This window comes from Emys orbicularis, chromosome 1 (genome assembly GCF_028017835.1).
Source record: "Emys orbicularis isolate rEmyOrb1 chromosome 1, rEmyOrb1.hap1, whole genome shotgun sequence".
In the NCBI taxonomy this organism is placed as follows: Eukaryota; Metazoa; Chordata; order Testudines; family Emydidae; genus Emys; species Emys orbicularis.
This window is the reverse complement of record NC_088683.1, coordinates 371,721,305-371,742,909: the sequence shown is the minus strand read 5'-3', so window position 1 is coordinate 371,742,909 and position 21,605 is coordinate 371,721,305. Positions and strand designations below refer to the sequence as shown.

Below are 21,605 nucleotides of genomic sequence, written 5' to 3'. Positions count from 1 at the left end.
AAAAGCCTATTGTTCACTCAAGGTCTGCTCTGCTGCCATGAACTGTATAAAGGGCTCTTTGAACCTGACCCTTTTTATCTCAGATCTGCATAATCATCATCAGGGGAAGCTTGAGTCACAAGACTCTGGTCTCCAGTTACACCCTGATCGCCCTGATAATGAATATTTTAATATTGGACTATAATCTCTTGACTAATTCTGAAAGAACTATGGAACTCTGAAGCCAGCGATCTCTACTATGAAACTGACTTAAAAACTCTAATCATGTCTCTATATTTAATTCTCTTTTTACCAATACTCTGTCTTTTAAAATAAATCTTAGTTTAGTTAATAAGAATTGGCTCTTTGTGATTATAGTCTTGGCCTTCACCCCATCCTCTGTCAAAGAGCTACACATGTTGACTGTGTGTTGTTTGAAGAAATATATATATGACATAACTAGAATGTGTTTTATGCTACATATGCCATGCAACATATCTCTGTAAAGGTCATGATCTGCTGAATCTATTAATCCTATTTGTATGCATGTGTCATTTTTGTATTCAAAGTTATGAATATTGGCTGCATACTTGTTTGATTCTAAGTAGGTTGTAGTGAAGCAGTTGGTCAGCTTCCTGAGAAAAGACTATTCTCAGTAATGACAGGTTTCAGAGTAGCAGCCGTGTTAGTCTGTATCCGCAAAAATAACAGGAGTACTTGTTATTATGCATATGCATCCGAAGAAGTGGGTTGTAGCCCACGAAAGCTTATGCTCTAATAAATTTGTTAGTCTCTAAGGTGCCACAAGTACTCCTGTTATTCTCAGTAAGTGCCCAATCAAGAAAAACTTAAGCCAACCATGAACTTGGAGACACCAATCCACATTCGGGCTTTCCCAGGATTATGGCTTGGCTGGTAAGGAACTGAGTCATGCATGGAAATTCTGGAACTGGTGAGGAACTTTTCTGTATTCAGTTGGATTAGACATAGGTTTGTGTGTTTTATTTGATTTTACTTGGTAATTCACTTTGTTCTGTCTGTCATTACTTGGAACCAATTAAATTCTACTTTCTGTATTTAATAAAATCACTTTTTACTTATTCAATAACCCAGAGTATGTATTAATACCTGGGCAAACAGCTGTGCATATCTCTCTATTAGTGTTATAGAGGGAGAACAATTTATGAGTTTACTCTGTCTAAGCTTTATACAGGGTAAAATGGATTTATTTGGGTTTAGACCCCATTGGGATTGGGCATCTGAGTGTTAAAGACAGGAACACTTCTGTTAGCTGCTTTCAGTTAAGTGTGCAGCTTTGGGGCAAGTAATTCAGACCCTGGGTCTGTGTTGAAGCAGACGGGCGTGTCTGGCTCCCCAAGATGGGGTGCTGGGGTCCTGAGCTGGCAGGGAAAGCAGGAGCAGAGGTAGTCTTAGCACATCAGGTGGCAGCTCCCAAGGGGGGTTCTGTGATCCAACCCATCACACACTTCTCCAGTAAACTAAGGGGAGAGGTGTGACATTCTGTGCCCCAAATCAACACCCTGGCACCCCATATTTACCTTGGTGATATGATTATAATGTGACACTGGTCTCCATCTTGCGGCTGTTCTTTTCCGGTAACTGTGTGCGGACTTTTGCTTGGAATAATGAAGCTCCCTCTACATGGCAGAAGCTATAAAATGTGGAAGCGACATCATCACTTGGTCTCACTCCCCCCACAACTCAGCACCAAAGATGTTAGAACCTGGGACTGAACTGGGGAGGTGGTCCCAGGCTGAAGAGATTTCTAGCCTGTGTATGGAAGATTGGTGGATTGTTTGTCCCATAAGGGTGACACACTGTTTGACTCAAAGCCTGTCTAGTGTATAGAACTTAGGCCTGGTGTACACTAGGAGGTTATGTTGAATTTAGCAGCATTAAATCGAATTAACCCTGCACCCGTCCACACAACAAAGCTATTTAGTTCGACATAGAGGTCTCTTAAATTCAATTTCTGTACTCCTCCCCAACGAGGGGAGTAGCGCTAAATTCGACATGGCCATGTCGAATTAGGGTAGGTGTGGATGGAAATTGACGCTAATAGCTCCAGGAGCTATCCCACAGTGCACCACTCTGTTGAAGCTCTGGACAGCAGTCCGAGCTCGGATGCTCTGACCAGCCACACAGGAAAAGCCCCGGGAAAATTTGAATTCCTTTTCCTGTCTGGGCTGTTTGAATCTCATTTCCTGTTTGGACATTGTGGTGAGCTCAGCAGCACTGGCAACGATGCAGAGCTCTCCAGCAGAGGTGACCATGCAATCCCAGAATAGAAAGAGGGCCCCAGCATGGACTGATCGGGAAGTCTTGGATCTGATCGCTGTGTGGGGCGATGAGTCCGTGCTTTCGGAGCTGCGCTCGAAAAGACGGAACGCAAAGATCTACGAGAAGATCTCAAAAGCCATGGCAGAGAGAGGATACAGCCGGGATGCAACGCAGTGCCGCCTGAAAATCAAGGAGCTGAGACAAGGCTACCAGAAGACCAAAGAGGCAAACGGACGCTCCGGATCCCAGCCCTAGACATGCCGTTTCTACGAGGCACTGCATTCCATTTTAGGTGCGGCCGCCACCACTACCCCACCACTGACCGTGGACTCTGAGGATGGGATATTGTGGAGGGCCGCTTCCTCGGAGATGTTAGCGGCCGGGGAAGATGAGGAAGGAGATGAGGAGGACGAGGCAGTCGACAGCGCTTACAACGCTGATTTCTCCGACAGCCAGGATCTGTTCATCACCCTCACAGAGATCCCCTACCAACCGTCCCCAGGCGTTAAACCGGAGCCAGAATCAGGGGAAGGATCAGTCGGTAAGTGTTTAAAACATGTAAACATTTATTTTGAACAGAACAGGAATATTAACAATGGGTTTTTCATGATTAGTTTGCCCTAGGCGCTTAACGTTTTAGTCCTTGGCAGTGCAACTACTGCAAAAGAATCAAACAATGTCCGGTTTATGATGATTAGTTTGCCCTAGGCACTCTACTTTTTAGTCCTTGCCAGTGCAGCTACTGGAAAAGAAGGTCTATATGTCCGGGGATAGAGCTAAAATCCTCATGGGACATCTCCACGAAGCTCTCCTGGAGGTAATTGGAAAGCCTTTGCATGAGGTTCCTGGGGAGAGCGGCCTTATTGGGTCCTCCGTGGTAGGAAAGTTTTCCACACCAGGCTATCATCAAGTACTCCGGGATCATTGCCTTGCAGAGCATGGCGGCATACGGCCCTGGTTTTTGCTGGCTTTCACACAGCATGCGGTCTTTCTCTGTCCCAGAAATCCTCAGCAGAGTGATGTCGCTCATGGTGACCTGCTTTGAATTAGGGGAATGTTACTGTTGGGACTGCTTGCCTGTTCCTTTACAGAACTGCAACCGGTGGTTTACAGCCACACGGTGGAGGCGGGAGAGGGGCAGCATACAGGGATCTTTCCCGGGGACAGCCGCGAGGAGGTGGGACAGGGGCAGAGTTCATGCTTGCCGGATTGCCAGCAGCAGGAACTGGCCAACGCTAGGAGCATTGCTTTGAACGTGAAAGGAGGGCACTGCTATAATTTAAGTTTTAAGCAGCCAAAAGTCTACGGCTTACCATGTCAGCCTGCTACCCAAAATCCGCTGTCCTGCCCCGCTTCTCTGATCTCCAGTGCAAGACCCCAGGCACTGAATGCGAAGGCCGAAAATTCAACCTTGTCCTGAGTGCGCATGTGATAGGTGCTGTGCATGTTCTTCTTCACAGAGAAAGACTATGTTCATTGTTCACAAAAAATATCTTTGTGAGGAATTCACTCCCTTTTTCCCATCCCACAGCTGCGAATGTCTCCCGACCTACCTTGGCATCCCCCTCCCAGAGGCTGGCGCAGATTAGGCAGAGGAAGAAAAGGACATGGGACGACATGTTCTCAGAACTTATGGGCTGCTCCCGAGCCGAGGTGGCCCAGCAGACCCAGTGGAGGGAGAACATGTCCCAAATCCATTGATCACACATTGAACGGGAGGAGAGGTGGCTTCAGGAAGACCAGCAGGCGACTCAAACGCTGCTTGGACTAATGAGGGAGCAAACGGACACGCTCCGGCACCTTGTGGATGTTCTGCAGGACCGGAGGCAGGAGGACAGAGCCCCGCTGCAGTCTCTCTCTAACCGCCCTCCCCCGCCACAAAGTCGCATACCCCCCTCACCCAAAGTCCCAAGAAGGAGGGGCGGCAGGGGCCGTGAACACTGTCACTCCAACCCTGCAGACTGCTCAAGTAACAGAATGCTCTCATTCCCCAAAATTTGATAAGTCCTTTCCTTCCCGCCTCACCCAAGCCCCCAGCCCAGTTTCATCCCCTAACTGTTTAGTTGCTAATAAAAAATACATTTGTTTTAATTACTGTTTCCATCATGTTCTTTTAGAGGACAGTGTGTTTGAAGGGGGGAAAGGGGATTGGTAATTGGAGAGGACAGTCACCTTTAGCAGGGTACAGACACGGGGGCAGGTTCAGCAGCAGGTCACACACACATTGCAGTCACTAGGCACCCTGGTCAGTCTGGGAGGTGGTTTTCATGTTCTGGGGGGGGGAGCTATGTGACTTTGTGGCGGGGGAGGGCAGTTATAGATCTTATGCAGCGGTCCTTATCCTGGATCACAGAGCCACGCAGCAGGGGCTCTGTAACCGTCCTCCCCCGCCACAAACTCACATAGCCCCCACACACAGAGTCCCGAAAAGGAGGGGTGGCAGGCTCCGTTGAAACAACCAGTCCACCACTGCGGACCCCTCTAGGAGCAGGAGCCTGTCATTCCTCAAGTTTAGAAGCGTCCTTTCCATCACTATGCCCGCTCGCCACCACAGTCTGCGTCCCAGTTTCAACAGTTTACCGCGAAACCCCTAATAAAGAAAAAGGGGTTCATTAACAAAGTTCCATTTATTTTATTTTTAAATGTGGGTTGGAAGGGGGGATGGGGTGAACGGGGTATGTAGCTGGAGAGGATAGTCAACATTAACTGAGTAAAGAAACGGGGGCAGGTTCAGCTTCTCTTTAAACAAACTTAAAAGTCACTGGTTACTCTGCTCACTGAGGAACCTAGCTTTCAAAGCCTCCCGGATGCACAGCGCATCCCGCTGGGCTCTTCTAATCGCACGGCTGTCTGGCTGGGCGTAATCAGCAGCCAGGCTATTTGCCTCAACCTCCCACCCCGCCATAAATGTCTCCCCCTTGCTCTCACAGAGATTGTGGAGCACACAGCAAGCTGCAATAACGGGATATTGGTTTCGCTGAGATCAGAGCGAGTCAGTAAGCTTCTCCATCTCCCCTTGAAACGTCCAAAAGCACACTCCACCACCATTCTGTACTTGCTGAGACGGTAGTTGAAGAGTTCTTTTTCAGTGTCCAGGGCGCCTGTATAGGGCTTCATGAGCCAGGGTATTAGCGGGTAGGCTGGGTCCCCGAGGATCACTATAGGCATCTCCATATCCCCAACAGTTATTTTGTGGTCCGGGAAGTAAATACCTTCCTGCAGCCATCTAAACAGACCAGAGTTCCTCAAAACACGAGCGTCATGAACCTTGCCCGGCCATCCGACGTTGATGTTTGTAAAACGTCCCCTATGGTCCACCAGTGCTTGCAGCACCATTGAAAAGTAGCCCTTTTGGTTAATGTACTGGCTGGCCTGGTGGTCCAGTCCCAGGATAGGGATGTGAGTTCCATCTATAGCCCCACCACAGTTTGGGAATCCCATCGCGGCGAAGCCATCTATGATGACCTGCTCGTTTCCAAGGGTCACTACCTTTGACAGCAGTAGCTCAACGATTGCGTTGGCTACTTGCATCACAGCAACCCCCATGGTAGATTTGCCCATGCCAAAGTGGTTCGCGACTGACCGGTAGCTGTCTGGCGTTGCAAGCTTCCAGAGGGCTATGGCCACTCGCTTCTGGACAGTCAGGGCTGCTCACATCCAGGTGTCCTTGTGCTTCAGGGCAGGGGACAGCAGCTCACAAAGTTCCAGGAAAGTTCCCTTCCGCATCCGAAAGTTTCGCAGCCACTGTGATTCATCCCAGACCTGCAGCACTATGCGGTCCCACCAGTCCATGCTTGTTTCCCGGGCCCAGAATCGCCCTTCCACAGCATCAACATGACCCATTGCCACCATGATGTTCACGGCACGGGGTCCCGTGCTTTGGGAGAGGTCTGTGCCACTCTCAGACTTCTTGTCCTCACCGCGATGCCCTAACCTCCTCGCCCGATTTCTCAGCATCTGCCTCTGGAAAAGGTGGATGATAAGGTGGGAGGTGTTCACAACGGCCATAACTGCAGGGATGGTCGCAGCAGACTCCATGCTCGCAGTGCTGTGGCGTCCGCGCTGTCACTCACCAGAAAAGCGCGCGAAATGAAATGATTGCCTGCCGGCGCTTTCAGGTAGGGAGGGCGGGAGTGATGGTTGGATGATGACAGTTACCCAAAACCACCCTCGACACATTTTTTTCCCCAGCAGGCATTGAGGGCTCGACCCAGAATTCCAATGGGCAGCGGGGACTGCGGGAACTGTGGGATAGCTGCACGCAGTGCACTGCTTCCAATGTCGATGCTTGCCCCGTTAGTGTGGACTCACAAAGTCGAATTACTGTACTTAGTGTGGATACACACGTTCGACTTTGTAATATCGGTTCCACTAATTCGATTTAAGTAAAATCGAACTACTCTCGTAGTGTAGACATACCCTTAGATTGTGATGTTGTTTATTTCTCAGATTTCAACTTTGTTCTTTACACTATTACTTATAATCACTTAAACAATCGATCTTTCTGTAATTAATAAAGCTGTTTTATATTTTTATACTTATTACAGGATGTTGTTTGAAACATAAAAGGGAAATCTGCTCAGGCTGATGCATTGTCCTCTCCACATTGAGGGAGGGGCAGACTGGGAAATAAACTTATACTTGTCAGGCTTTTGGCCAGGGCAAGATGGTACAGCTCTTGGGTCCTAGGGCGGGGAGCTGGGCGGAACTGGCTGGAGCCTCTCTATTGTTGTTTCATGGCTGGCTAGTGAAATCATTCATGTAACTGCAGCTGAGTGTGTCCTTGTCTGTGCATAGCTGTGAAAGTGCAAGACCTGCGAGGATTGCAGCTTGTCACAGCCGCACAGTGCGAGAGGGGGCCCAGATTGGTATGCGAGAGGGCTTGGCAATCCCCAGTTCCAGGTTGCAACCCAGGGAATTCCTTTCCACTCTGCCCCAGTGAACAGGACCTGCAAGACTGGGAGTCCATTTCCCTGTTGTCATGTGGTCACTTACTGACAGAGAGACCGTGGTTATGGAAGGGAAATCAGGAGACTTAGGTTCTGTCAGTCCATGTCTGTGTGACCTTGGAAAAGTCATGTCTCCCTGTGCCTCAGTTTACTGGTCAGTGAAATGGGGATGGTTCATACCCTTAGTGACATTCCTTTGTTAGCTTTTGAAGATCCATCAATGAAAGTTGCTACACAGTATAATGATAGTTACTGATGAGAAGCACTGATCTCTGATCCCTTAGTGGAAGCCCCACATGTTTGCTGTAAGTGCTTGTGTCTCCTCTTAGTCAAGTTTCTCCAGATCTCTCTGTCTACTATCTACCCATCTATACTGAGAATTTACAGGATATCAGATCCTCAGGAGAGTTAAGCATTATCCCTAGTTTTCTTACTCATTAACTATAATTTTTAAATATATCCACACAAACCTACAGAGCAGACAATTCCTCTCTGACTCAGCACAGAGCCCAAGAGTTCTCATCTCCCTTTGGGAAGGTTCCTTAATTACTGTTTACTTATAAATCTGGATAATTAGCAGAGAAGCGGAGACATGCTTGTCTCCAGTCTGTTTACATTCAGATGCTCCCTTGTCCTCTAGAGGCTGAGCGAGCCCCACTGGGATTACACAGAGCTATATTATGAACTGTGCACACTGTGTCGGCTCTCGGCATCAGATGATGCTGCAGATGGCGGATTCAGAGAGGTGTGGGTCACGGATACCTGAGGGGGATTCCTAGGGAGGACACTTCCATCTCATAATTCACAGGTACACATCTCTTGATGAGGAGCTCACCCGATCGACAAACCCTGTGCAGCGTGGGTGTGGTGGGATAGAGAGTAAGTCTGTGGTCCTTTCCACTCTGCACAACTGTGAAACATCCCAGGGCCCTTGCCATAAATGATGAATTTACTAAAGAATCACTGGACAAAATGTTACTGATTTCTGTGCAACCCTGCGCATCGCACCTGATGGCCTCCAGCCCCAAGGTGGTGCATTTCAGTGGCACAGTGAATCCTTCAGGATGAAAGGTGTTAGTAGATGTGCAATACCAGGCCAAATTCTGAGACACGGCCCATACTTTGCTCAGGCCCCAGTGAGGCAAAACTCCCCTTGGAGCAAGAACTGAGTACAGATGTCAGGAGCCAACTGTGTGTTAATGCACAGACACTGTCACCCTATCCTTTTACATATCATGTCTCTGTCTATTAACGGGGCAGAGGGACAGGGGTTGTTACCTGACTTTTATCTGCTGGAAAGCTTGGAGGTATTAGGGCTCCTCGATAGAAAAATAATTAAATTTTTTCAACATGGATAACGCACATTTCTCCTAGCTTCGTTCGAGAAGTCGGCTGAACTGTTATGCCTCGAATTAAAAAATAACAAAAAAACAAAAAAACGATTCTTCTCGAAGCAGACACCCAACATGTGATATTTCAGTCTAAACTCCAAAAAATTGGCAACTTATAAGCAAGTGGAAATGAGGTCTTCTAATGGAAGGTGTCAGACAGCCGTAACTACAGGTGATGCCAGCAGGACCACCTACAATGGCCAATCCAGTTGTGAATCCCATTCTTCTATGCTCTTCACTCCAATAATGTTGGTAGCAAGGAGTTCTACAGGCCAAATATGAATTATGTTCGCAATTACCTTTTCTCAAAGTTATATGTTCAGACTACTTTCAATTTAACTAAATGTTACCTTGTTCATGTTATGAGACACATTAAATATAAATACCTGATCTACTTTCTTTATCAATAGATCCATAGGGTTTAAGGTCAGAAGGGATCATTTGATCATCCAGTCTGACCTCCTGTAAAACACAAGCCCATTAAATTTCACTCAGTTACCTCTGGATTCAGCTGAAAGACTTGTGTGTGACTAAGGCCTGGTCTACACTAGGATTTTACATCATAGAATGATAGAGCCATAGAGTTATAAGGGAACGCAAAGGACAGCTTGTCTATCCCCCTGACAAGATGCAGGATTTGTTTTGTCTTAGTCATCTAAGACTGATTTCTATTCACACATCTTTGGAAAACCTCCATAGAGGGAGCTTCCATGACTTCTCTGGGAGTCTGTTCGATTGGACTCCTGTAGTTAAAGTTCGGAAGATTTTCCTGAAATTTAATTTAAATCTGCTATGCTGGAATTTGAACCCATTGCCTCTTGTCCTGCCCCTCTGCGGTGAGACAGAATAACTTTCCACCAGCTTTTTATGGCCGCCTTTCGCGTGTTTGAAGACCTCTATCCTGTCCCCCATTAATCTCCTCTTTTCCAAGTAAACATATTGGTTTCTTTGGTTTGCTCATACGGCTTGTATTCCATCCCTTGCATAACATTTGTTATTTGCCTATGGATCCTTTCCAGGTTCTTTACATCCTTTTTGTTAATTGGTGTGCAAAATTGGACACATTACTTCAATTGAGACCTAACACACACCGAGTAGAGGAATACTATCTCGTACCATGACTTGCATGTGATATTTCTGCTAATATATCCAAACATTGCATTTGCCTTTTTTGAAACATTTTTTCTAATATCCAACCTAAACCTCCCTTGCTGCAATTTAAGTCCACTGCTTCTTCTCTTATCTCAGAAGTTAAGGTGAACACTTTTTTTTCCTCTTTGTAAAAACTTTTTGGGTATTTAAAAACTGTTATCATTTCCCCCCTCAGTCTTCTCCTTTTCAGACTAAACAAGCCTATCTCTTTCATTCTTCCTTCATAGGTCATGTTTTCAAGACCTCTAATCATCCTTTTCTCCAGTTTTCCCAGATCATTTTGAATGTTTATCCAATTCTCAAAGACCTCCAACCCCTCCGAACTTTTATTATCTGCAAACATAAGTGTACTCTCTATTCCATGATCTAAATCATGATGAAAACATTGAAAAGAACCGGACCCTGAACTGATCCCTGCGGAACCCCACTTGTTATGCCCTTCCAGCATCACTGTGAACCATTGATAACTACTCCCTGGGAGCGGTTATCCAACCAGTTATGCATCCACCTTATAGTAGTTCCATCTACGTGCTATTTCCCTGGTTTCCTAATGAGAAAGTTATGCAAGGTTGTATTAAAAGCTGTAATAATGTCTAAAGATACCACATCTACTGCTTCCACACATCCACAGGGCTTGTTATGCTGTCAAAGAAAGCTCAAAGGTTGGTTTGACATGCTTTGTTCTTGAGAAATCCATGCTGACTATCACTTATCACTTCATTATCTTGATTCCTTAATAAACTGTGACATTATCTTACCTGGTACAGAAGTTAAGCTGACTGGTAGGTAATTGCCTGAGTTTCCCTTATTTCCCTTTTTATAGATAGGCACTATATGTGCTCTTTCAAGTCTTCCGGAATCTCCCCTGTCTCCCATGACTTTTCAAAGATAATAACTAATTGCTCAGATCCTTCCTAAGTCAGTTCCTTCAGAGTATGCACTAACTGTCTTGGTGAAAACCGAAACGAATAAGTCATTAAACAACTCTGCCATTTCCGCATTTCTTCTTATTATGTAGTAATGGACCTGCCCTGTCCTTGGTCTTCCGCTTGCTTCTAATGTATTTGTAGAATGTTTTCTTGTTACCCTTTTGTCTCTAGTTATTTTGATCTTTTGTGCTTTGGCATTTCTAATTTTGCCCCTACATACATGTATTATTTGCTTATATATCTCCTGTGTAATGTGACCTTGTTTCCACTTTTTGTAGGATCCTTTTTTGATTTTTAAATCATTCAAGATCTCCTGGTTAAGTCATTGCGGTCTCTTGCCATACTTCCTATCTTTCCTACGCAGGGGGATAGTTTGCTCTTGTGCCCTTAATAATGTCTCTCTGAAAAACAGGCAGCTGTCTTCTATTGTTTTTCCCCTTAGACTTGCTTCCCATGAGATCTTGCCTACCTACTCCCCTGAGTTTGCTCAAGTCTGCCTTCTTGAAATCCATTGTCTTTATTTTGCTGTTCTCCCTCCTACTATTCCTTAGAATCATAAACTCTATCATTTCATGATCACTTTCCCCCAAGTTGCCTTCCACTTTCAAATTCTTATACGTCAAAATCAAGTCTAGAACAGACTGTCTCCAAGTAGGTTTCTCCAGCTTCTGGAACAAAAAATTGTCTCCAATACATTCCAAGAACTTATTGGATAATCTGTGCCCTGGTGTGGACAGCATGGGATGAATTCTTCCATCGACCTAGCTACCACCTCTCGGGCATTACCTGTGCTGAGGGGAGAACCCCTTCCGTCTGTGTAAGTAGTGTCTATAGTGAAGCACTATGGCAGCACCGCTGTAGCATTTTAAGTGTAAACCACCCTTCAAGCAGATCTTCCAGAAAAACATCCAGTCTGGATGTGCCAATATGGGGTATTGGAGAATCCAACACTTCCCTTTTCAGTGTGTCCCAAAGGTTAATCACCATCAGAGCTAAATATTTGGCCCTAATTTCAAGCTGGAATTTACCTGACTTCAGCTTCCAGCCCTTAGGACTCACTCGGCCTTTGTCTGGTAGATTACATTATTTTCTCCCCATGAAAGTCTCCACTGGATAATATTTTTCATAAGTTAAGAGCTCTATACCTTCAAGTCTAACAGTACGTCTTTTTCTCTATCCTCCAAGAATTTTTGTGGCTCGTTCCTGCACCCTCTCCAAGTTTTCAACATCTTTTTTTCAAATGTGGACCTCCGAACTGGATTCAGTTTATTTCACCAATCCCATGTGCAAAGGTAAAATCCTTCCCTTGCTCCAACTCACCAACTCAGTATTTTCCACTGCTAAATCAAATGCCTCTGAGAAATCAAGGTTCGTTGCATCTGCGTGGTTCCCTTGATCCACCAAATATGTACCCTTGCTCAACCAATGTGTACTCTCATAAAAGGATGAAATCAGGTTTATTTGACAAGATCTGTTTTGCATAAACCCTGTTGGTGAATGGCATTACTTACATATCTAGACTTTTTTAAACTAATCCCATACCCGCTTTTCCATAGTTTCTTAACCTTGTCAATTCTTTTATAAAAAAACCTTTCCTTTTATATTTCAATATTTTACATTTAACACAGGAATTGACATAAATATTTTTGAGGATTTATCTTGTTCTTAATATATTTAATAAACTCCTTTTTGTGATCCATAGCCCTGCAATACATAATGTTTTCCCTGATGTCTTAATGTTCCTTATCAATTTTCTTAACTTCTGATTTCTATGGTTGGCTAGCTATTGTCCCTTTTTCCTCTTTGTTACACATTGCTTCCCTCCCTCTAATTGTTGCCTTCACTTTACCACTAAACTGAGTTTTTACCCAAAATTGTTCACTTTGTTGACTCTGGAATCGTGAGTTTTCTGATATCTAATAAATTGTTATCAAAGAATTACCAATACTCATTTATATTTTTCTGTCTAAATTTTTCCTCCCAATCAGTTTTGCTAACAATTTTCCTCAGCTTTAGGGAATTAGTTCTCGTGGAGCATGAAGTGTGTATAGATAGTACTGGTTGGGAACTGTCCATTTGAATGTAAATCAGTTTCCTTGTTTATTTTCCTCTCCTATATCATGTGGTCTCTTCTTTGTCTCTTGTATACATTAAAGAGTCCCAGACTTTTAGCTCCTTAATAGAGACTGGGTGACCCAAACTGAACACATTCCCGAACATGTTATGCTCCATCCCATATCTTAGGGATTTGAACATTTCTTTTATTATGTCCGCTACTGTGAATGAGCAGGTGTTTCTCTTGAGCTGCTATCAATGGTGTCCAGGTCTTTTCCCTGAGGTATGTTCTAGTTGGGATGTTTCTCTCAGCAAATATCTGTGCAAAATTTTGTTTTTTTCCCCTCTCTGATTTCGAGCAACTGGATGAATGGGGGAACTCCCTTCATTATGGACTCCCTATCCTGATTCTCATAGCATTAAGGAACAATGATGGATAACCAGTATCCACACTTGTGTTTCCTGCTGGTGCCTCTTAAGGTTCCCGCACCAAAATGTGTACGAACTATTAATGCAGGGAGCACAATACAAATATGGAATTGGATTTAGTAGGGTCATTGTTCATAGTTATTTCCTTTGAATAATGAAAATGTCATTTTTCAGTGTCTGAATAGTGATCAATCTGCTTCTACCATGAGAACAGCCTCCAGTAGTGCATGCAGTGTCTCATATTAACATTGTCTCTCCATTCAGGCATTTCAACTGTGACCATCACCCGAGATCCTGGGAAAACACAGAAAGTCAGGGGAGCATACGGTAAATGCAGAAGACACTCTTATGCCTCAGAGTTGGACACTTTCTCCCCTACGCCATGTCAGATTCTAACAGAACCAACTTCACCAACCCCTCCACCTTCATCCTACTTGGCATTCCTGGCTTGGAGGCAGCCCATATCTGGATCTCCATTCCCTTCTGTGCTATTTACGCCATAGCCACATTGGGGAACTTCACCATCCTGTTCATTGTGAAGAGGGAGCCCAGCCTCCATGGGCCCATGTTCTATTTCCTCTGCATGCTGGCCATAAACGACCTGGTCATGTCCACATCCACCATACCCAAAATGCTGAGCCTCTTCTGGTTCAATTCCAGGGAGATCAGTTTCAGTGCCTGCCTCACCCAAATGTATTTCGTTCACTCCCTCTCAGGGATGGAGTCTGGAATCCTCGTGGCCATGGCTTTTGATCGCTACGTGGCCATCTGCCATCCCCTGAGACATTCCACCATCCTGACAAACCCAGTGGTGGCCAAGATCGGCTTGGCTGTGGTGCTGCGCAGTGGCATACTCGCATTACCCTATCCCTTCCTGGTGAGACGGTGGCCATATTGCAGAACCAACATCATCCCCCACTTTTATTGTCAGCATATAGCTGTGGTGAAGCTGGCCTGCGCTGACATCCGCATCAATAGTTACTATGGCCTGTTTGATCTTCTCACTGTGATTTTAATGGATGGGTATTTTATCGCCATGTCCTATACTCAGATCCTCCGGGCCATCTTCCGCCTCCCCACAAAGGATGCCCGGCTCAAAACTTTTGGGACCTGCATCTCTCATGTTTGTGCCATCTCAGCTTTGTACATCCCAGATTTATTCTCCTCCCTCATTCAGCGGTTTGACCACAATGTGCCACTGCATTTACGCATTCTCCTTACCAGTGTGTACCACATGGTGCCCCCCGTGCTACACCCCATCATTTACGGGTTGAGGACCAAACAGATCCGGGGCAGGCTGCTCCAGCTCTTTACTCATAAAAAGAACTAAATGTTTTCTCCTTGTGCTCTGGATCTCAGATTGAGCTCTGTGCAGAGCTGGCTGGTCCATGGTGCTGGGGCCTCTTCCCTGAATCACTTCCTGGACAGTCACAGTGAGATTAAACCCTTTCCTGTCCTTACTGTGCTGTGTCAATGTGATGAACTGGGGAATCATTCTATGTACACTACACTGGTTGTGACCTTTCTAATTGCTCTTAGCTGGATGCCTGAAATTGGAATCTTGCCCCATAGCCTCTGTGAAGCCTCGACCCTCCTGTGTGTCTTCTCCGCAAGGCACTGCCCCATCACTTTCTCCTGTCTTCCCCTCCCCTTGTCAGCTGCGACTCAGTCATCTCTAAAACCAATATGTTCTCATATCTGGCAAGTCACTTAAGGGTTAAATTTTTAATGTTCATTCTTACTTTGTTACCAACTCTGTGGAGAGAGAGAGTCCCCATCAGGACTCCTGGCTGACAAAGCCCTGGCTGGGATGATTTAGTTGGGGAATGGTCCTGCTTTGAGCAGGGGGTTGGACTAGATGACCTCCTGGGTTCCTTTCCAACCCTGATATTCTATGGTTCTATGCTTCCTGGGATCTATCTCAGCTCTGGGAGGGGGTGGGGTATAGTGTGTTACAGCAAGAGGCAGATACATCTGGGGTCTAACTAAGCAGATCAGAATGGCCATTCCGGGTAAAACCAATGGTTTATGTAGCCCAGTAGCCCAGTGCCAGGTGCTTCAGAGGGATTGAACAGAACATGGCAATCACCATGTGATTCCTGTGGTACAGGTCAGCAGAAGGGGGCAGAAGACCTGAGTATGGGCAGTCTCAGATTCAGCTGGCAGGAGTTCAAGCCTCCTGCCCCAGTAAGAGCGTCTGGAGGAGGGGAAGCAGCCAGGCTGCCCCGGATGCAGTGGCAGAAGAATCTGTCAGTTCCGGCTGCCCCGAGCCCTAGCCGCAGTCACAGAGCGGAGGCGGGGGGAGAGAAGCCCTACTCATTTCTGTCCCCTCTACCTTCCATACTGCTGCCAACCAGGGGTTGTCTCATTTCCATGGTCCTTAGATGAACCTCAGGGGGTAGTCTTTATGTCTCCCCTCCCAGACCCTTTAGGTGCTGCTCACTTCCCTCCTCTCCCTTACCCTTTCTGGAGATATAGGCAGGTTCACGGCACCACTGGTATTGTTGCCGCACTGGTGGTCTGCTCCCTCTATGCTCATTTCCGTGGGCTACAGGATCATAACAGGGGCTCCGCCAGAGGATTATCATGGGTCCACAACATCGTCCCACACTGTTCTGAGGGATGAGCTTCACCATTTTCTGGTGGACATCTGCGATTTCAAGGGTAAGGTGAAGCTCCCTCTCCAGCATTGGGGAGACTTCCACCTCGTCTTCTGGGCCACGAGGGCTGTTTTGGAGGAGTGGCGGGGAATGGTGTAGACGATGGTGTACAGAGGAGGGGTTTAGATTTATTAGGAACTGGGGAAACTTTTGGGATGGGGGAGCCTCTACAGGAAGGATGGGCTCCACCTAAACCAAAGTGGATCCAGACTGCTGGCACTTAACATTAAAAGCTTGCAGAGCAGTTTTTAACCTAAAAGATGGGGGAAAGCCGACTGCTGCAGCGGAGCACGTGGATACGACAGAGACTTCTCTTAGAGGAGAGTCTATTGATAGAGATTCTGTAGGTTCTAGTCAGGAGGAGAGGATGGAAGAGGATAAACTATGGGCCAGATCAGAAGAGAAACATTCACATAAAAAGAATCTGACTTATCCGAAAAGGGCAGACAAATAAACAGTGACAAGCTTTTCAAGTGCTTGTAGACAAATGCTAGAAGTCTAAATAATACGATGGGTGAACTAGAGTGCCTCGTGTTAAAGGATATAATAGGCATCACAGAAACCTGGTGGAGTGGGGACAATCAATGGGACACAATCATTCCGGGGTACAAAATATATCGGATGGACAGAACAGGTCGTGCGGGGGGTGGGGGGTGGCACTATATGTGAAAGAAAATGAGGAATCAAATGAAGTAAAAATCTTAAATGAATTCAAATGTTCCATAGAATCTCTATGGATAGTAATTTCATGCTCTAATAAGAATATAGCAGTAGGGATCTATTATCGACCACCTGACCAGGACACTGATAGTGACTATGAAATGCTAAGGAGAGAGGCTATCAAAATTAAGAACTCAATAATAGTGGGGGATTTCCATTATCCCCATATTGAGTGGGTACATGTCATCTCAGGACGAAATGCAGAGACAAAATTTCTGATTACTTTAAATGACTGCTTCTTGGAGCAGCTGGTACAGGAACCCACAAGGGGACAGCCAACTGTAGATTTAGTCCTGAGTGGAGTGCAGGATCTGGTCCCAGAGGTAACTGTAACAGGACTGCTTGGAAAAACATAAAAATGGGAGTTGCTGAGGTCATGCCAGGTCACCTGCTGAACCTCCAGGCCAGTGTGGAGGGGATGACATTGAATCTGTTCAATGTCTAACCCCTGAATGCAGACCCGTAGTGGGTGTGTTTCTATCAACAGGTGTCTGCCTTCCTCGGCACTTTGGATCCTCACAAGTGCTGGGCCTTGGTGGGGATTTTAATACTATCTTTGAGGACCAGAATCACACAGGGATTGAGAGCAGCCAGGCTGATGCAGGCATCCTCAGAGAGATCATCAATCATCACTCCCTGCTGGATGTCTTGCACGACCAACACCCAGATGAGAATTCCACCTTTACCTACGTCCAGATGGACGTCGATCGGTTGCACCACTCCTGGTTGGACGGCATGTATGTACTTTGTTTCCATCTTGCCCAGGCCCACTCCTCCAGCATTTGACTGGCCCAGTTCTCGCCCACCATTTAGTGGTCACGATGGCCTCTCTCATCTTGGAGCTCACCTGGGGCTCTTCAGACCCCCCTGCACATACTCCAAGAGGTGGGGCCACCTTATTGCCTACTGCTAGGGTTTTCCTTGAAAGGGTCCTACAAGAGGGTGCTCCCCACCCACTCCTCACCCCAATGCCTCTGGAATTCTTGATTGGGCTCCTGCCCATGAGTCACCCCGGTTCCCTCCCTTTCATAACCCGAGCCAGCTGAACACACTGCAGCTGGTTCACTTCTGAATTCCACCAAGGGAAAAACTTTACATGCTCATGCTCCAAACACTTCACTTCCTCAGATGCCCTGATACCAAGTGGCAGGACCTAGTATCACCTTCAGAGGGTGACGAACCCTGGTGGGCCACAAAGTACTCCACCCTGGTCCCATTGCCCACTGCGGATATCAGTTGGTGGCTCCTTCATGAAGCCATGAGCACAGGCATATACGTGGCACAGTTCACCCCCATTACTGATGCCTGCCCATTTTGCGGCATGAGCAGACCCTGGCACATGCCTATCTAGAATGCATAAGGCTGCAGCCCCTATTCCAACTCCTCCACAACTTTAACGGGAGGTTCTGACTGCACTTTTCCCCACACCTTTTCATATATGCTACCTGCTTTAGCTCAACATACAGTATGTTGCCTGCAGGTCCCTTGTCTTACAGGTGAAATATACTGTAATATAAATCTGTAAACTTATTAATAAAACAAATAATCAAACCCTAAGAAACTGAGAATCATATAAGAAAATATATATAGGCACCAAGTAGGCTAGACTGTAGGTTACCATAGCTGCAGGCTCCTAGTTGGTAATGGCTAGGGACTTTGCATTGACAGAGAAAGGGAGGCACATGTGTGTGGGGGTGACTTACAAAGGAAAGAGAGAGCTGGACCTAAATGCACCAGGAAAGAGAGAGAGAGAGAGAGAGAGATGGGACAAAACCCACTAGAACAGGGACTCCCTGTCTCTGCCGTTCTGGGGAACACTTTCCAAGGGAGACACAAACTCTCTTCCTGACCCCAAACAGGCACTGTGTGTGCCAGAAACATTTCCTTCAGGGTAGCCTGGATGGATCAATTCTGGAACAAGAGCACTTGGGGAAACACAGATGGCAGAGCAGCCACATTTGGGTGAAGAAAATAACTTGTGGCACTTTTCTGGCATGGCCCATTCCCCTTCCACATCGGTGTAGCAACTTGAGGTTTGTTGTCACAGCTCTGCTCAAGCTCGTACACCTCGACACTCACCAGTTAAGTGTGTTTGGGGCCCACAAACAAGTCCCATGTGATTTTGAGTCAGCACTATTCAGGCCCTGCCCCTGGCTCTGGGTTTCTAGGCCCACTCTCTCAGTGCAGCTTCCATTCTATCACCTCTCTCTGGGAGCAGAAACCTGCACACCAAGCACTAAGGCCCTGAGGCTAGCTTTGGCTCAGCTCCCCCAGACTCTTCAATTGCTTCAGCCCATGCTTCCCTCAGCTCCCCCTTGGGCGCACGCTGTTTCCAGTTTCTCCTTTTTGAGTCTCATGATCGCAAAAGGAAACAGCCCCAGGCCTTGAAAAAGGGGTTGTGTGACATATGGCCAGAAAGAATTAAGCAACTTGCAGGCTATTGACCCAGATTCACCCTTTAGAGACAGGTTAGAAAAGTATGTAAATGGTAATTAGGACCATTCCATCTTAGATAGGCTACAGCTTTGAAATGTAGACTTGTATTATTAAAGAACTGGAAGAAGTTAGTTTCTCTAGTAGTTTCTGTTTACTGACAGCTTGTTAGAATTTAGCAGTGTAACCAAACGATTCCTATCTAGAGCAGTATTCGATTAATTCAGAGACGAAAAGGAAAAATTATTAGATGGAACTTGGGTGCAATAATCTCATTTTCATTATGTCTCTTTAAAGTTTCTGGTGAACTCTCTATAAACTGCTTAATGGATAATAACCTTATGTTAATCCATGTAGTTAATTACCAGTGATGTTTAGGAAATAGAAGGTTACTTCAAAAGCCTATTGTTCACTCAAGGTCTGCTCTGCTGCCATGAACTGTATAAAGGGCTCTTTGAACCTGACCCTTTTTATCTCAGATCTGCATAATCATCATCAGGGGAAGCTTGAGTCACAAGACTCTGGTCTCCAGTTACACCCTGATCGCCCTGATAATGAATATTTTAATATTGGACTATAATCTCTTGACTAATTCTGAAAGAACTATGGAACTCTGAAGCCAGCGATCTCTACTATGAAACTGACTTAAAAACTCTAATCATATCTCTATATTTAATTCTCTTTTTACCAATACTCTGTCTTTTAAAATAAATCTTAGTTTAGTTAATAAGAATTGGCTCTTTGTGATTATAGTCTTGGCCTTCACCCCATCCTCTGTCAAAGAGCTACACATGTTGACTGTGTGTTGTGTGAAGAAATATATATATGACATAACTAGAATGTGTTTTATGCTACATATGCCATGCAACATATCTCTGTAAAGGTCATGATCTGCTGAATCTATTAATCCTATTTGTATGCATGTGTCATTTTTGTATTCAAAGTTATGAATATTGGCTGCATACTTGTTTGATTCTAAGTAGGTTGTAGTGAAGCAGTTGGTCAGCTTCCTGAGAAAAGACTATTCTCAGTAAGTGCCCAATCAAGAAAAACTTAAGCCAACCATGAACTTGGAGACACCAATCCACATCGGAACTTTCCCAGGAATGTGGCTTGGCTGGTAAAGAACTGAGTCATGCATGGAAATTCTGGAACTGGTGAGGAACTTTTCTGTGTTCAGTTGGATTAGACATAGGTTTGTGTGTTTTATTTGATTTTACTTGGTAATTCACTTTGTTCTGTCTGTCACTACTTGGAACCACTTAAATTCTACTTTCTGTATTTAATAAAATCACTTTTTACTTATTCAATAACCCAGAGTATGTATTAATACCTGGGCAAACAGCTGTGCATATCTCTCTATTAGTGTTATAGAGGGAGAACAATTTATGAGTTTACTCTGTATAAGCTGTATACATGGTAAAATGGATTTATTTGGGTTTAGACCCCATTGGGAGTTGGGCATCTGAGTGTTAAAGACAGGAACACTTCTGTTAGCTGCTTTCAGTTAAGTGTGCAGCTTTGGGGCAAGTAATTCAGACCCTGGGTCTGTGTTGAAGCAGACGGGCGTGTCTGGCTCCCCAAGATGGGGTGCTGGGGTCCTGAGCTGGCAGGGAAAGCAGGAGCAGAGGTAGTCTTGGCACATCAGGTGGCAGCTCCCAAGGGGGGTTCTGTGATCCAACCCATCACACACTTCTCCAGTAAACTAAGGGGAGAGGTGTGACATTCTGTGCCCCAAATCAACACCCTGGCACCCCATATTTACCTTGGTGATATGATTATAATGTGACACTGGTCTCCATCTTGCGGCTGTTCTTTTCCGGTAACTGTGTGCGGACTTTTGCTTGGAATAATGAAGCTCCCTCTACATGGCAGAAGCTATAAAATGTGGAAGCGACATCATCACTTGGTCTCACTCCCCCCACAACTCAGCACCAAAGATGTTAGAACCTGGGACTGAACTGGGGAGGTGGTCCCAGGCTGAAGAGATTTCTAGCCTGTGTATGGAAGATTGGTGGATTGTTTGTCCCATAAGGGTGACACACTGTTTGACTCAAAGCCTGTCTAGTGTATAGAACTTAGGCCTGGTGTACACTAGGAGGTTATGTTGAATTTAGCAGCGTTAAATCGAATTAACCCTGCACCCGTCCACACAACAAAGCTATTTAGTTCGACATAGAGGTCTCTTAAATTCGATTTCTGTACTCCTCCCCAACGAGGGGAGTAGCGCTAAATTCGACATGGCCATGTCGAATTAGGGTAGGTGTGGATGGAAATCGACGCTAATAGCTCCGGGAGGTATCCCACAGTGCACCACTCTGTTGACGCTCTGGATAGCAGTCCGAGCTCGGATGCTCTGACCAGCCACAAAGGAAAAGCCCTGGGAAATTTTAATTCCTTTTCCTGTCTGGGCTGTTTGAATCTCATTTCCTGTTTGGACATCGTGGCGAGCTCAGCAGCACTGGCAACGATGCAGAGCTCTCCAGCAGAGGTGACCATGCAATCCCAGAATAGAAAGAGGGCCCCAGCATGGACTGATTGGGAAGTCTTGGATCTGATCGCTGTGTGGGGCGATGAGTCCATGCTTTCAGAGCTGCGCTCGAAAAG

At 45.8% G+C, this 21,605-nt stretch overlaps 1 protein-coding gene across 1 annotated transcript; it reads left to right on the top strand.

Moving 5' to 3' along the window:
- The first annotated feature begins 13,567 nt into the window (after positions 1 to 13,567).
- LOC135872947 (olfactory receptor 52E4-like) lies at positions 13,568 to 14,515 on the top strand. The gene has a single exon (XM_065397400.1). The coding sequence runs from the start codon at positions 13,568 to 13,570 to the stop codon at positions 14,513 to 14,515; it is 948 nt and encodes a 315-aa protein (XP_065253472.1).
- The last annotated feature ends 7,090 nt before the right edge of the window (positions 14,516 to 21,605 follow it).